The 15,137-nt window shown below is 44.2% G+C and overlaps 1 protein-coding gene across 4 annotated transcripts in view; it reads left to right on the top strand.

Annotated features, from left to right (window-relative positions):
• TNS1 (tensin 1) overlaps positions 1 to 15,137 on the top strand; it is a 2,137,091-nt gene that overhangs the window by 1,600,117 nt on the left and 521,837 nt on the right. For all 4 annotated transcript variants that reach the window (XM_069616815.1, XM_069616816.1, XM_069616817.1 and 1 more), the window contains exon 5: positions 8,470 to 8,511. In XM_069616815.1, coding sequence (XP_069472916.1) covers positions 8,470 to 8,511 — 42 coding nt within the window. The remainder of the gene's footprint in view (positions 1 to 8,469; positions 8,512 to 15,137) is intronic.

Raw genomic sequence — 15,137 nt, 5'->3', positions numbered from 1 at the left:
CACTAGCCAGGGCCTTCTGTAGCCAAGGCCAGTGACAATGGCCCTCAGCCATGTCCACTGTGCATGTTACCCCAATATATTTCTTTTGGACCCACTATACATGTCTTTGAGGCCCGCTAGCCAGGGCCTTAGGCCCTGGCCAGTGAGCACAAGCTTTGGCCACTGTATATTTGAACACAGTACCGGGTCACTAGCCATGGCCTTGGCCATTGACAGTGGACACAGACGTTCCTCAAAAAGGTGGCCATGGCTTTCGACTGTGGCCACTACACATGTCTTTCAGGTCCACTAGCCAGGGCAAAGCATGGTCTATAGCTGTGCCCACTGAATCTTTTAAAACACCATCAGGCCACTAGCCATGGCCCTCAGCCATGTCCACTGTACATGTTACCCCAATATATTTCTTTTGGACCCACTATACATGTCTTTGAGGCCCGCTAGCCAGGGCCTTAGGCCCTGGCCAGTGAGCACGAGCTTTGGCCATGCCCACTGTATATTTGAACACAGTACCGGGTCAATAGCCATGGCCTTGGCCATTGCCAGTGGACACAGATGTTCCTCAAGAAGGTGGCCATGGCCTTCGGCTGTGGCCACTACACATGTCTTTCAGGCCCACTAGCCAGGGCAAAGCATGGTCTATAGCTGTGCCCACTGAATCTTTTAAAACACCACCAGGCCACTAGCCATGGCCCTCAGCTGTGTCCACTGTACTTGTTCCCCCAATATGTTTCTTTTGGACCTACTATACGTGTCTTTTGGGCCCAGTAGCCAGGGCTTTTAACCTTTATGTATTAAAACACTACTGGGCCACTAGCCAAGGCCTTTGATTATGTCCACTGCACATGTTTATGTTTCTTTTGGGCCCACTAGATGGCCACGGCGTAAACATGGCCTTCGTGCTCAATGGCAAGCGCTATATTGGACCCCTTGACATGTTGCCCTAATAGGTTACCCCACATCTCAATTTAGCTGTAAATTTCCACTTTTTGCATTAATCTCATTCTTTTAACTCTCTCCTTTTATATTTAAACTTTTCCCCTTTTGGCCCTTTAGGAACGTGCATGTAATGAATGGGTTCACAGAATAACTCTGAGTCCAAATAACTGAACCAACTCAGGAAGATGGCAAAGTACTGTTTTATTATCAATTATCTAAAACAGGGAGTTACAACGAACATCAACGGACGTAGGCTTGATTTCTCTCAATTATCTTTTCATATAAACAAGATTATACACTCAAAATACATCAGAGGAGATGTCATACTATGTGGAAAATGATGAAAAAGCTACTGGTTATCGGGATAGGCTTAAGGGGAACATCTAAGTACACATTATATAGGAACTAGGATCGTAATCGCCCTCCCACTGTCAGGTGGACAATATATGCCTACCTCTAAAACATGTAATCTTCAAAAAACATTAAGTACACGGTTTATCATTGGTCTTCAAACTATAAGGTCCTTTGTTATATGAACCACTACAATTGGTTGGCATGCTTGTGAAGATTTGGTACATTTAGCAGCACGTAAACCCAAACACAGGTGCAAGGAGATGGGGCCCGACACTACCTCCCAACCCAATTAGCCCAGCATCTCTCATCACCCAAGCCTTCTCCCATGAAGATTGTCTTTGAACAGGCCTTGCAAAGAATCCTTGTCTCTGAGAATACACGGGAGTGTGGACACTGACTATCCTTTTTCTAGGACTCCAAGTTCGACTCTATTTTCATCCTTGGCTCACGTGACAGGAGACCACGATTTGTCCAGTTTTGCAGGTTTTTAATGTCTTAAATTAATAAAACTTGGTACTCTTGGTATTCTTTCTTTGCACCCCAGCAAGAGATTATTCATCATTCGCACATTCACTCCTTTCCAGAATAGATAGCTGTCCTTGGCTGCTTCAATCTTGACTACAGGCCAGATAGCCTCGCTATGCAGCTCCACGATTCAACTTATTCTTGCTGCAACACAGTTTTTCTCTTCCCTCTCCATGGGTCCTGGCTTACTAAATGTGTGATACTGATGTCCAGCTTCGACACAATGGCTGCTTCGCCTGCATTCTACTCAATATATATAGCCAGCTTCTACGATGACTCAGTCTACCTTGCGTTTCAGTGTCTGTACAATTATTGAATGGTTGATTTTCTGTTAAACATTGAGCACATGTAATCTTTTTATATTTAAAAAAATTTGACAAAAGGTAGACTGTTTTATTTTCAATTATCTAAAACAGGGAGTACAGCGAACATCAATGTGCTTGCTCGATCCTCTTACTCTATGCATATTATAAAAAACTAGGTTCTTATAGCCAAAATTAGTCAATAATGATGTTAACCTGCGTACTACCAACTACATCCTACGTGGCAAACTACAAAAACCTATGCGCAGTAATGATAGGCTCTCAGTGAATATGTAAGCATACATTTTAAACTAGCATGAGTGAGTGAATGAAAGTGAAAGGATACTTAACATTAGCTGGGGTAACTAAGCCCTCTTCTCAAAATGGCCACTATGAACGTCACTAAATGCAAAATGTCCCATTGGCTACAGAACAATAGGACCCTTAATTACGTGGTCCTCTACAATTGGTTGGCCTCTAACCTCTGTCAGTACTTTTCCGCCTACGTCTAATTGCAGGCAGGCTGAACATCCAGGTGCTGGTGAGCTTGCCTTAGTATCAGTTTCCAACAATTAGCATATCAATCCACCATCAACTCAATGGTCTAGTGCCAATTAGGGCTTTGAAATCCAGCCTTATGAGTGTTCTTATCTCTGAGAAATTCAGGGAGTGAAGGCATGGTCTGCCCTTGTGCGTAGGTGTGACCATCTCATTTGTCCAACTTCATCCTTCCACATGACTAGAGACCATGGAAACGAGCCTTTTGTGCATTTAAAATACTAATCTCTAATAGACCTCTGACGTCATTGTTTTTGTCCATGCCTTCAGAACATGAGCTATGTTGTTTCACACTATTTGTATCCAAAGTCAGTTTGCTCCAGTTTGATAAGACCTTGGCTTCTTGGCTCATACAACCTTGCCATCTGAGATTCATTTTGTTAATTCAATTGCCATGTAACTGTGACACACGAGAATGAGGCCTTCTCATTACTGTTCAGCACTGCAAATAACTTATAGTGGAAAGATCCATCCTTTACTTGATCATCTGTATATATGTATATATTGGCGCTTGCCGTAATTTATTCACTATAAAGGATAAGGCTAGCTTCATGATTACTTTGCTGCTTGCGTTTCCTGCTTCTGTACACGTCTAAACGAACTTGATATCTTCATCAGTTCTGTGGCATAAGCTTCTTCACCCTGATCCCAAGATGTCACTTATCCGCGATACTTTCTTGATGCCTTATAGAATATCTGCATTCTCTGGTCTCTGCATTTCTTCTATACACGTCAACTCGACTCTGTATGACGTCACCATTCATCTTTGCCGCTTATCTGCTCTGCTTCTTCCGGAATTTCCTTTCAACGACTGTCATACTTTCTCGAATGCATGTATGGCTTTCTCAATGGGAATCTTGCTACTAGTATCCTCTTAGGTATTGGTAGTTTTACTGGTACTGCACAGAGTCCATACTCTGCCCTTTGTCGATTCAACTGCTCCGTGTATGTCACATACTCTGGTTTCCAATCTATAGGCAACATAGGCGATATAGGTGAAGTGGTTGAGGTGGGGGTACTTGGTTCCTCCTCTACAGGGTCTGGTTAGCTGCTGATATGGGTGAGTGTGACAGGGCTAAAGAGGAGCGCATAGTCGTGACCCAGTTAGTGTTGTACTAACAGGTAGGCCTGTGGTGGCCTTGTGTGGGGGGTTTGAGTATGTAGTGTAAGGTGGTAGGAGATCTTAGAGGGGAAACAGTTAGTTAGGTGAATGTGGAAGTGGGTTTTACAAGGCAGAACAATCTGTAAACCTGCATTCCCACCACTGGCCTCTTGCTTACAGGTCCCAATTAACTAGCTAACTCTGCCCCTTTTCTCTCCCCCTTCTCCCTCTTTCTCTCCTTCTCCCTCTATTGCTGAGGGTAAGGAACTGTATGTAAACTTCAGACAATTTGCAAAAGCTACAGCAAAGGATTATGGGAGGTTAGAACCTTTAGTTCAGAGAAAAGGCTACTTGACATTTAAGGCCACAGTCACCCATTTGTTCTTGTTTAGCAATTTGTGGTACGAAGAGGTACATTGTATAGTGGGGTAGGTTAGAAGAGTGAAGGATGGGATGAGGTTCAGTGAGGAGGTGAGGGAAAAGTCAGATAGGAGAGTTCTGGGAAGATTGCAGGGGAGATGATGGAGAGGTTTGGAGAGATGGTGGAGCGGACAAAGTGTCCCATCTTCTGCTGATGTTTCTGTAGAGGTAGGATGCAAAGTTGGTTGTGCTGAAAGAGGAGGCAATTGAGGAGTTCTTAGATGGGAAATGCATTGCCTTGAGGGTCCTGGACAGTTTGTTACGATGTCAGCAGAGAGAACGAGAACACGATCACTGTAATAGGGGCATTTAGCTGTGTTGGGAGCTGTGGTCGGGCACAGTAGGGGGCAGTGAGGAGAGTGCGGGATTAGTCTTTGTGGTAATGGAGCCTGGCGCAACGCCTGGTGACTTTTAAGAGAGAAGCGCAATCTAAGAGTTGGTAGTGGGAATGTACATCATTGCAGGGTTAAAGAGAGGGATAGGGGACATATGATTAGCATGTCTAAAACTGAAACCCTCTCGCTACCACACGTGCAATATTTAACACAGACACAGCATCACTGTTATAGTCAATATATCCAACGTGGGGGACAAGCACTATGAAAGTCCGAACACATATAGCATGGGTACACTGTCACAATTATACAATGCCCGCCATTGATTTAAACATTATAACATGTATGTTTGAATGGGAAGGACATCCACATGGTGTATTACACGGTCATGAAAGTTATTGAGTAGTTTGGTAAATGTCGGGGCATTGTTCTGGTGCCACAGAGAGGTCAGTGAATGCTGGTATTGTTCAACCTGAAAACCAAAAAAGAAAGAAATTAGTGCATTTTTGGAAAAGAAGAAAAACTAATTTAGAGTGTTTAGAACATTGGCATACACTTTCTAATGTTTTGAAAGAAATGCATTTGGAAAGTAAGAAAAAAGTGTACAACATGTATCTACAAGTGTGTGATTGGGACTGTGATACTTGATTGCAAACATATTAGACATCCACAGTAAATCTGTGAAGCAGTGTTTAATTTGTCGGGGGGTGAGGGCGAGGGGGTTTGCCAGGGCTCATTTTTGAGCCCCAGCGCTTATTGTCTTAAGCTCACTTTAATTATGAAGTGGTGATAGTCAGTGCCGTATACCTACATTTCACCGAATGCCATTTCACCGAATGAGAAATCTTCGAGAAATAAAATGTCTTCGAATTTGGTTGGGTAAGTGGTTACATTTTAAACATAGATGGTGTGGGGTAAGGGTATAGGATAAGGTAGGGGAAAGTGAGTGGCGGGTCTCCCCCAGCATAATAAAAAAAAAAACATAAAAAGAAAATGAAATGTGAAGATTTAACCTCTAGATGAAGTGAATTTGGTGAAATCACATACATCCAGTCACTGCATCCATCAACCACAATGAGCAGGTACGAGCTGTAATGTAACCCCAAATATGTATACACTTTGGGGAGCAGCTATGGGAGGAGTGGCAGCAGTGGTGCCCATCGGTTGTGTCACAGGAGTGCTAGAAAGTATTTGGGCCTTGGCACTTATTTATTTACAAATTAAACGCTGTTCAACCAATGTGAGGCAATTGCTTTTGCATAACATCGGTCACCAAGCAGATAATCCACACATAACATTATTCTAGAGCATGGATAAAAGCCCACAAGTTGGAAACGATCAAAAGAGATCCACCTCTTGCAGCCACGCAGAAACTTACCACAAGCAAATCACAATGTTCCCAATTGGCCAAAGACATTCCAGCCCAAATCATGGATGGACAAAGTGATTTTGCACTGCCCTCAGGGAAATAGCCCTTATTGCAGTGGGTGAACTGTTGGCAGGAGATGCATGCAGGAGTACAGCAGCATTCACAGCATCTGAGAAGGATGCCACCAAGAGTGGTCCGGTCCAGGTTTCAACCCGCTGTCCCTTGCCACCATCACACGATCACCGCCTACACATTACAGGGGCGGGGTGATGGAACACAGGGATGTGTTGAACATGCTGGCAGTACTTCAAGGAAGCCCTAGGGTGAACTGGGGTGTTGTTAGGTCTACTGGGGTGCATTTCCTCCTCAAGTGAACCTCTTGGGTGAATGGTGCCCAGATTCCTTCCAGGCTCTATCTTGGAGTCTCTTGGTTGCGGGAGCCTCCTGCTTCCAGGCCCTGCACTCATGGGTAATTCTAGGGAATCAAGGGCTATTTTCAATGGACCAGGCAGGCGCTCGTCAAGTGCACGGATTCTCCACGGTCCCGGACAGTCGACGCGCACACTTCAGAGTGGTGCAGAGTCTGCGTGTGTATTATCTGCATCAGTGGGGGCCATGTGAGTGGTGGCTGTTTCCTGCTCTGCGGGCACAGTTCTATCAGAATGGTGCATGAAGTGCCTGCCCAGTTGCAGTGCCAAATGGGGAGAAGCCCAGGGTCATTCCAGCCGCAGCATTTCAACGAGGTCCTTAGTGGTGAATTTACGGTTGGAATCGTTTTTTTTTTTGTTTTTTTTTTATGAATGAATTGCCTACAACTTTAGCTATCTTGAAAGTGTAAATTAAAAGATTATCAAAGTTATTTAGACATCTCAGAATGGCTCTCGTGTTCAGTTATTGTGAGTTATAACATGCTGGGCCTGTGTGTTAACAAGGTACAAAATACTGTTTTATAAGAAGTGGTTTTGTTCATTAGAAACATATTTACAATGTTGCATAAACGGATTTATTTATAAAAGTGATAAGTTCCCAAAACAATGAGTTCATGAATCGCACATTGAAGATTGGTAGCTTAAAAAAATATTTAAAGTTTAAAAACAGTTACAATTGTGGTTGGTATCTATACATTAACAATGACCAAAATAACAAATAATGAAAATGATAATTATATTAACAACAATTATAAAAATATTGCCGCTTCTCTACTACTACTTCCGATACTACTACTGCTACTATTCATAATAATACATTTTTTATTTTTTTTAATTTAAAAACTTTTTAAAGATTCAATTCAATTTGAGACAGCTAACTATAAATTAACAATAACCACAATAATACAAATGGCAACAGTAGTACCAACAATTATAATACATTTTTCTGTAATACTAATAATAATTGTTTTTATTATTATTTAAGCAATACAGCACCAGCTGGGAGGCATTACCGGATCAGGTAATGCCCCCTCTTCCCAACGAGGGGTGGTTTGGAATTAGTATCCTGGCACATTGTACCGGGATACTAATCGTTTTTTTTTTTTCAAATTGAGAAACAGAGTGTTTGCTGTTTCTCAACTTGAAAAACTACAAACCAAGATGGCCACCATGGATCAGGGAGAAGGTAACTACATGTAGTCCCTACTCTCATTCTATGGTGGCCACTGCCGGCAAGGAGATGCACTGCGAACACTGACTGTTCCTGTCACCAGCGAGGGACAGAGGAGAGGAGGTGGAGTGGGTGGGGTGAGTGGAAATTGAGGTTGTGGGTTGTGGGGAAGGAGGGGAAAAGAGCACAGGTTCACTTACATGATTCCCGGCAGGTGAGGATGGCAGCCTCCCGGTTCCGAGGAGGCTCGAGCAAGGGTTTTACCATGTGATGAAGCCCCTGTTCTGAGCCTCCTGACTGGCTGGGGGGGCCACCATCCCACCCCCTCACCCTCTGCCAGGTACTAATATAATATCAACAACAATATTCATTTCCACTGTTATTAGTATTATTATCATTTGTATTATTTTGGTTATTCTTAACTTATATTTACCTAACTAGCTGCCATGTACAATTAATAACCCCATTCATTTGATAACTCCTTAGTACATATTGCAATAATAATAATAATAATAATAATAATAATAATAATAATAATAATAATATTAACAATAATAATAATATTTTAGTAGTGGTAGTGGTTTTAGTATTATGAGTAGTAGTAGAATAGTATTAGGTCAAAAATGTACTGGCAAAACTTAAAAAGTGGAAGGTTTTTAATATATAAAGTCATTCTTTATTGGAACACATTTACTTAGAACTCTTTAATGACGAAAAACAGTGGGTCAGGTTTCATGCATTGAAAAGCAGAAGCAGAAAATGTCTCTTTCCTGATTTTAAGACTATTTAGGCCTACAAGCTACACATACAACTAACACATGTCCCATTGGACTTGCTCTAAAGTACACATTAAGTTTGAAAATCGCCTAACATTAGTAGCCGTTGGCATTGGAAAGGTGTCTCCTGATTGTAACTCTTGTGGCGCGTGAGCAGCAAGTGGTCATTGGTCTCTCTTGTTTTCTTTTTCAGCCGTCAAGCACTGAAACCCCGCAGAAGCATGTAGAACCCACCGTAAGTCCAGTTTGTTCTTATTTGCATGGCTCCCTATCCAGGATGGAGTGCGGTGGGTGGTGGCAGTTTATGTGGTCGGTGTAACGTTATCACCGCAGATGGCCACAGTTAATTTTTACTGGTTATTTATAACGTGCTTAATACCCAGAGGTTTAATAGCGTGGACCCAGGGATCGAACCTGTGTTGCTCCGTGACATCTTGCTTCCAAGGCGAGCGCGTTGCCCCTGAGCTATCCTCCAAGACAACAGCTCACCAGTACACGCTGCACCCTAAAGCATTAGTGCTGGGATGAGGGCAGGCGGTGACCCAGGCCTCTCGCCCCAGGCTTGCTGGCAACATGACAATGGACACATTATGCACTCACAAAATAATGGAGACACCAAATAAATGTCACGGGAAGAAAAAAAAAGATGCCTTGGTTGACTTTAACAAGGCCCACAACTGGATCTGTGATGAAAGTTAGATAATTAAATATTTAGTTAATTGGGCACAACCCCCTTTCACCAATCACTCCTTATTGCCCCATACATTCTGGGGGGTGAGGGGGTTCCTTCAAAGCTCCCAGACCATGCTGACCCAGTAAGGTCATCCCTGATGTGCCAGGGACTTGCACCCTGTTTCTAGCCAGGTGACCTCACCCCCAGTTGCCTCATGCACCATCTAATGGTGTCCAATGAGGTTTACCTTTCATACCTTTGGGCACTCACTGGTGTGTGTTTCTCACGGGCCTGCACTTACTGTATTGGTAGGTGAGCACTATTACCAGGTAATCTCTGCCAGCCAATTACCTGTTGCATCAATTTTTAGGGTATGGCTTGTGATGTCGGATGCATTTCACCAGTCAGGGATCTCAAAAGGTGGGCATTAACTCATTGTACTGCCCGCATTTCCAGACCTGCCGGACGTGCACAATGCTGACTATTTTCCCTTCCGTGCTCCTTCTCACATCACCCCAAACCTCCATGTACCCTATTAATCCCACTCCCATGCTCCTTAACATAAGGCAACAACCCAGCATCACAACAGCCCACCAAATACCGTCAACCGGTACTCACATTTACCACATCACTGTGAGTAAATAAGAAAATGGGAAGAGGTTACTCCAATGCGCCAACCTAATTTCTTAAAGTGTTCAAAGGTGAGTCATCCAATTGATATTGTTTAATTAGATTTAAATCCAAAGTATGGGTTTCAAATAATCAAATTCAATGTTGATAGTTTTCGAAAAATGATCTTTATTGTCATTGTTTAATTGAAAAAAACAAATCATATCTTGCCTGGTGTTAACATCACACATTATGATTTTCAAAAACAGTTGTCATACAAAAATCCTTATTGTACTTCAATTTCAATTCGATTTCAATATCCTTATCTCAACCTTAACTCGACACGTGTTTCCCCATTGACACTGTCAATGGTTCATCAGGAGAAGAAAATGGTTTCTAACAAGAAAAAAGAACCAAAAGTAAGGTTACTTAAGTTTGAAAAAAGGTTAGCTTTTGTTTTGCAAGTTATATTGGTTAAAAGTCTCATAATAAACCGATACATATAATCATAATGTTGACTCACCCTGTTAGTGATTCAGTGTTGAGGGTTTCATTTTCATCCAAATAGTATTCTAAATGGCTTCTGGTAAATGATACATAACTAATGTGTCCAAATTGTCTTTACGAAATATCTTCAAAGTTATCTGATGTTCATTATTTTTGAATTCTAAAGATAAGAGTTGCTGCAGGGAAGAGAGAAAAACAGATAGCTTCTGTTTTGAATTTTATCAAAGTATGGAAGGCTTGCAGTAGAGCAATGGTTGCTTTCAAGCTTAGCATTAAAGTCTGTGGTCGCTTACCTCTTTTAGTCCATACAGTTGTATAGGTCCTGTCCAGCCGTGATAAGCTGAAGAGGGGTGGCCAGGCCGGGTTACCACACCACTGCCTTTTCTTCAAGGCAGACACGTCCCTTCATCTATGGCTACCACAGAAAGAGATCAGGGACTCAAAGTATTTCCCTTTTCTTTTTATATGGCAGCCATTTTGTTTTACATGCTTTTTTAAACCTGTGAAAAGCTGCAGCACTGTTTCAGAAAATGTAAATAAAAAGCTGCTAGCACTTCAGACAACATGTTGTGGCGCTAGTAGTTATCAATACATTGGTGGGTGGCATTACCGCTTGTTAATCATGCCAGAGCCAGATTTAAACCTTTGCAAATGTCCCTCCCTCCCCACTGCGGGGGTTATTGCTTAAATCAGACATAAGCCTTCTCACACCCAACAGTAGTGTGATGTCTTGTGTTGCTACCCAATGGGTGTTGGCAATTAACACGGCCACCCTATGGTGGTATGCATTTACATTTGGATTTGAGTTTTCAGACCTGGGGCAATTGCCTGGACTGTGCTGTACCCATACCTGCCTGCATTTGCTAAAGAGAAAACCAGAGGATGACGTCATTGGACGATCCGCCTCCTTTTCCCTTAGACTCCCGCCACAAGCGCCTCACACATTTTTATTTTTAAATGAACGTCAAATGGCGCGAATCTGAGCGAGATTTACGCTCATCTGCCCATACGTCGATGTGATTGACTACTATCGGTCTGTTTCTACCCAATCACGTCGCGGCGTGGACAGAGTTACTGGAAGGGCCGGAAACCCCCGAGACTCCACGCTCTTCCCCGGAGACCCGGAGAAGAGCATAAAAACCCAGAGTCTCTGGGATAAACCCGGAGACTAGGCAGGTAAGGTTGTACCCCATCAATAAAGGAGTCGTTGTTGTTCCCCATAATGGATGCTCTGCGTTCCTTTTTGAGTAACGCAAATAGCGACTGGACGCAGGTGGCCACGGCATGTCGGCTTTACTTGCAGCGCATTGGAGGTGCAGCGTCAGCACGTTGCTAAGTGCTGCACCTGACATGGTAGCTGCGCAAACTCACCATCAAACACGCTGACAGGTGAGGGCCACGTCCATTAGCCACCTGCTTCAGACCCTTCTGGTCGCCGCCAAGCACGTGAAGCTTGACTGCAAGCGTAAATCACGCCGCCTGCCCCTCCACAGAGCCCCTGTCTATGGCCCAGAGCCTGCCATCCAACTGTCAGGCTTTCCATTACGCACCTGCGGCAGAATGCACCTGTCTGCCTGCTGCCCGTAGAATGTATGCCTTTATGCAGCGCTTTGAAGTGCTTGCCGAACCTGCCTGTTATTGCCGAATGTCAGGCTGGGGATGAGGACTCAGCCGAGACGGCCTCTCCATCCCCCTGACGTGCAGAGAAGGTTCCAGCTTAGAAATGTGCACATGTCTCCCTCCCCCGCCCGCCCCACTAACATGTTCATAATTATCTCTTTGGCACACATTGAACTGGTACAGAGACCGCTGGCAGCAGACTTGTATCTTCATCTAGTGCACACTGGGCTCCGAGCCACTTCTAGGCGCTCCTCATTATGGCTTGGAACGGTGGTGACTCAGTGGCCTGCTGGCGCTAAGGTCGTCCGTGCTTCTGCAAACTCCCTAGCACCACCTGTCCATGTGCTCAGAGCCTTGTGTGTGTGTCAAAGGGTGCTGTGGTGCGTCCAGGGCAGCCAGAGATCACTAGAAGCTCTTCAACACTACTGTGCCTAGAAGAAAGTCCAAAGCACTACACTCTATCAACTTTCTAGGAAGCCGGAGTGGGAGTAATGTTTCTCTTCACACACACAGAAGCCCTTAATCTACGTAAATCCACCCATGCATTGTCCCCAGTGACTGCTCCATTCACTCCCCTTCACAGCCTGGTCAGAATGTCACTCAAACTCACCCCCATTGTAAGAAGCTCACTGCTTCCTGTGAAATCTGATTGCTAATCTATTGTATATTTTATTTGTACTCAAAAGAGCACTGTTCCTCCTGTAAATGAATAAATAAATAACTACATACATCTTCACTGTCACGTGTCAGAGTAGTAAAAGCATTCATACTCTCCTCCAGTCCAACAGGAAGAAACAGAAGTCATTTCACTCACTATTCGTTGTACAAGAAGAGAGCTCTTGAAGATGCTGGTATTGGCATAGTTCACCAGTTGGTGGAAATCTGTTGCTATTTCATAGTTGACCTAATGCCAACTTGACCTACTCCCATTTGACTGCACATTTTGACCTAATTCGGTTGGTCAAATGGTACACTTGAATAAAAAATTAGTTGTGGGATGGGGTAAGCGAATAGATTGAAGAGGTGAAATGGGGGGCGGGGGGGTTGCAGGGGTCTCCCTCCACTTTAGGTAAAGAAAATGAGGTCAAATGAGCAGTAGGTCAGATTTTCTAGGTCAAACAACCCATATCCAAGATGCCTACCCCCCCCCTCCAGTAGAGAATAGTGGATGCCACTATCTCTCCTGCACCCTAGCAGACAGCAATGGAACCCATCCCCCTCTCTCCTTAACCTATAACAGGCAGTGCAAGCAACCACACCCTCCCTGGCACCGAGAGGGAAAACATGACATCCTACTGTTGCCTGCCCCAGCGGAGAAATGCTGAAGCAAACCCACTCACCCCTATAGGAGGTCAGCGAAAAGCCTGGCACTGGAGAGAGCAGATGTAGCCATCCAACCTTCTCAACTCCAAGGGAGAGATATGCCGGGGAACCAACCCCCACCCGATCAAGTTCAGAGAAAGTGGTAGAGGGATCAGATGTAGCCATCCAACCTTCTCAACGCCAAGGGACAGATATGCCGGGGAACCAACCCCCACCCGATCAAGTTCAGAGGAAGTGGAAGAGGGATCAGATGTAGCCATCCAACCTTCTCAACGCCAAGGGAGAGATATGCCGGGGAACCAACCCCTGCCTGATCAAGTTCAGAGGAAGTGGCGGAGAGACCATATTAAGTCACACAACCATCTCAGTTGAAGGTGGGAGTACAGTGGAAGGCATGACAACTCTCCTCTATACTAGGGATGGGTAGTGGAAGACATCTCACTCTGCCCGCCCCACCTGCCAATGGAAGTCTTTCTGATTCTAACTGGCAGTGGAGAGAACTGATGAAGCCATGCTGCCTTTTCAAACTGCAGAGAGAGTAGTGGAGTACAAACGCACTCTTCCCGCCACAGGAGAGAGTTACACAGCACGGCAGAGAGCAGAAAAAACAACTCTGCATTTATATCTGAAGAAAGTGTAATTCATTTTATTGTATTTTATTTAAATTTCTGTCCAGCACTGGCCCCTACCCAAAGGGTCTTGGCAATCCTGACATAAAGAGAGAGTAGTGGGAGTAGTACACTCCTCTCTACACCAGGATAGATCAGTGGAACCACCCACTGCTCTATGCCCCGGGATAGAGTACTGGAAGCCAATCTGAATTCTTACAGGCCCTGAAGACGTCAAATGCAGCCGTACCACCTTTAAACCAAAGAGGGAGTTTAGGAAGACGTCCTAGCTCTACTCTGTCCTAGGCAAAAGAAGTGGAGAAGCCCGACTCCTCTGTCTCCAAGAGGGAAACATGGAAACTGATGCAAATTCTAACTGAGGATGGAGTGAACATGTGAAGCCATGCTATCCTCTGAAACCAAGGTGAGAGTAGTAAAAACAGGTCAAGCCCTTCTCAGGCCAGGAGATAGTTAAATGGCAAACACCCTGAACTAGGGTGCCCACATTCCCAAGGCTACTCGTCCAGACCCCTGTGTCAGAGAAACGTGTTATGTATTTATAAAGAATATTTGTGTAGGTTAATTGTATATATCTGTCACTTTGTTTCGAACCCCCAACACATCCATGTGTGTTTAATGTATCCACCTAGAGTGGATGTGAGATTGTGTGATAGATAGATTGTGACCACTCTCTCTTTTTAAATATTGTTGATACAATTAAAAATCATTCTTGGAAGCAGAGCAGGTAGTATTTCTTTTTTCTGCAAGTTGAAGATATGGTGAGCAGAATGAGAGGATGCACGCCTGAAGGGTAGATGCAAACAGTTGGAATTAAATGTTCGGTGTCTCCCATAGGAGCGTGTGTGTATATTCCCCACCTGTTGTGGGCAGATTTCCAAACCAAAAACTGCGATGGCCAACAATACAAAAGAAGGACTACCCAGCTCCCTCCATGCCCCGCCCTCCCGCATTTAACGCAACTCCTCCATAAATGGTGCTCTTTTGTATATGCATATATAAACAAGTCAATAACAAAGCAGCTGTGGCTATGTTTGACTTGACATGCCTCGCTATAGTTACTGGTTCCCAGCCGGTCTCTGTGGCACAGGCAGTAAGTGCATGTGGGTCTACCTGGAAGGTTGGCGGTTCAAGCCCATCCTCAGATGGCAAAACTGTGAAAATATCGGAGAGCTGTCAACGGCCTTAATCGTGTATCTCAAAGAACCCGGATAGTCTTCACGTTTGTTAAAGTGAAAAAAAAACCTTGGGATAAAGGCGCAATTATTTCCGGGACAGTCCCAGCAAAACCGGGACACCTGGTCACCCTACCCTCAACCCTCAACTCTCTGTGGAACATAAGGGAGTGGTTGATGCTACAAAGATATTTATTGAGAGAAAACGTACTCACTGAGTGGAATTGACTAACTTCTACTGGCTCCAGGAGAGAGTAGTGAATGCACAGAGTTCTCCATACCCGAGTATAGAGTAGAGGATGCCACCCTGCGTCTCCTTAGCACTGGC

The sequence above is a fragment of the Ambystoma mexicanum genome, chromosome 9, assembly GCF_040938575.1.
Source record: "Ambystoma mexicanum isolate Mex_15411 chromosome 9, UKY_AmexF1_1, whole genome shotgun sequence".
Lineage (NCBI taxonomy): Eukaryota > Metazoa > Chordata > Amphibia > Caudata > Ambystomatidae > Ambystoma > Ambystoma mexicanum.
This window is presented reverse-complemented; position numbering and strand designations above follow the sequence as displayed.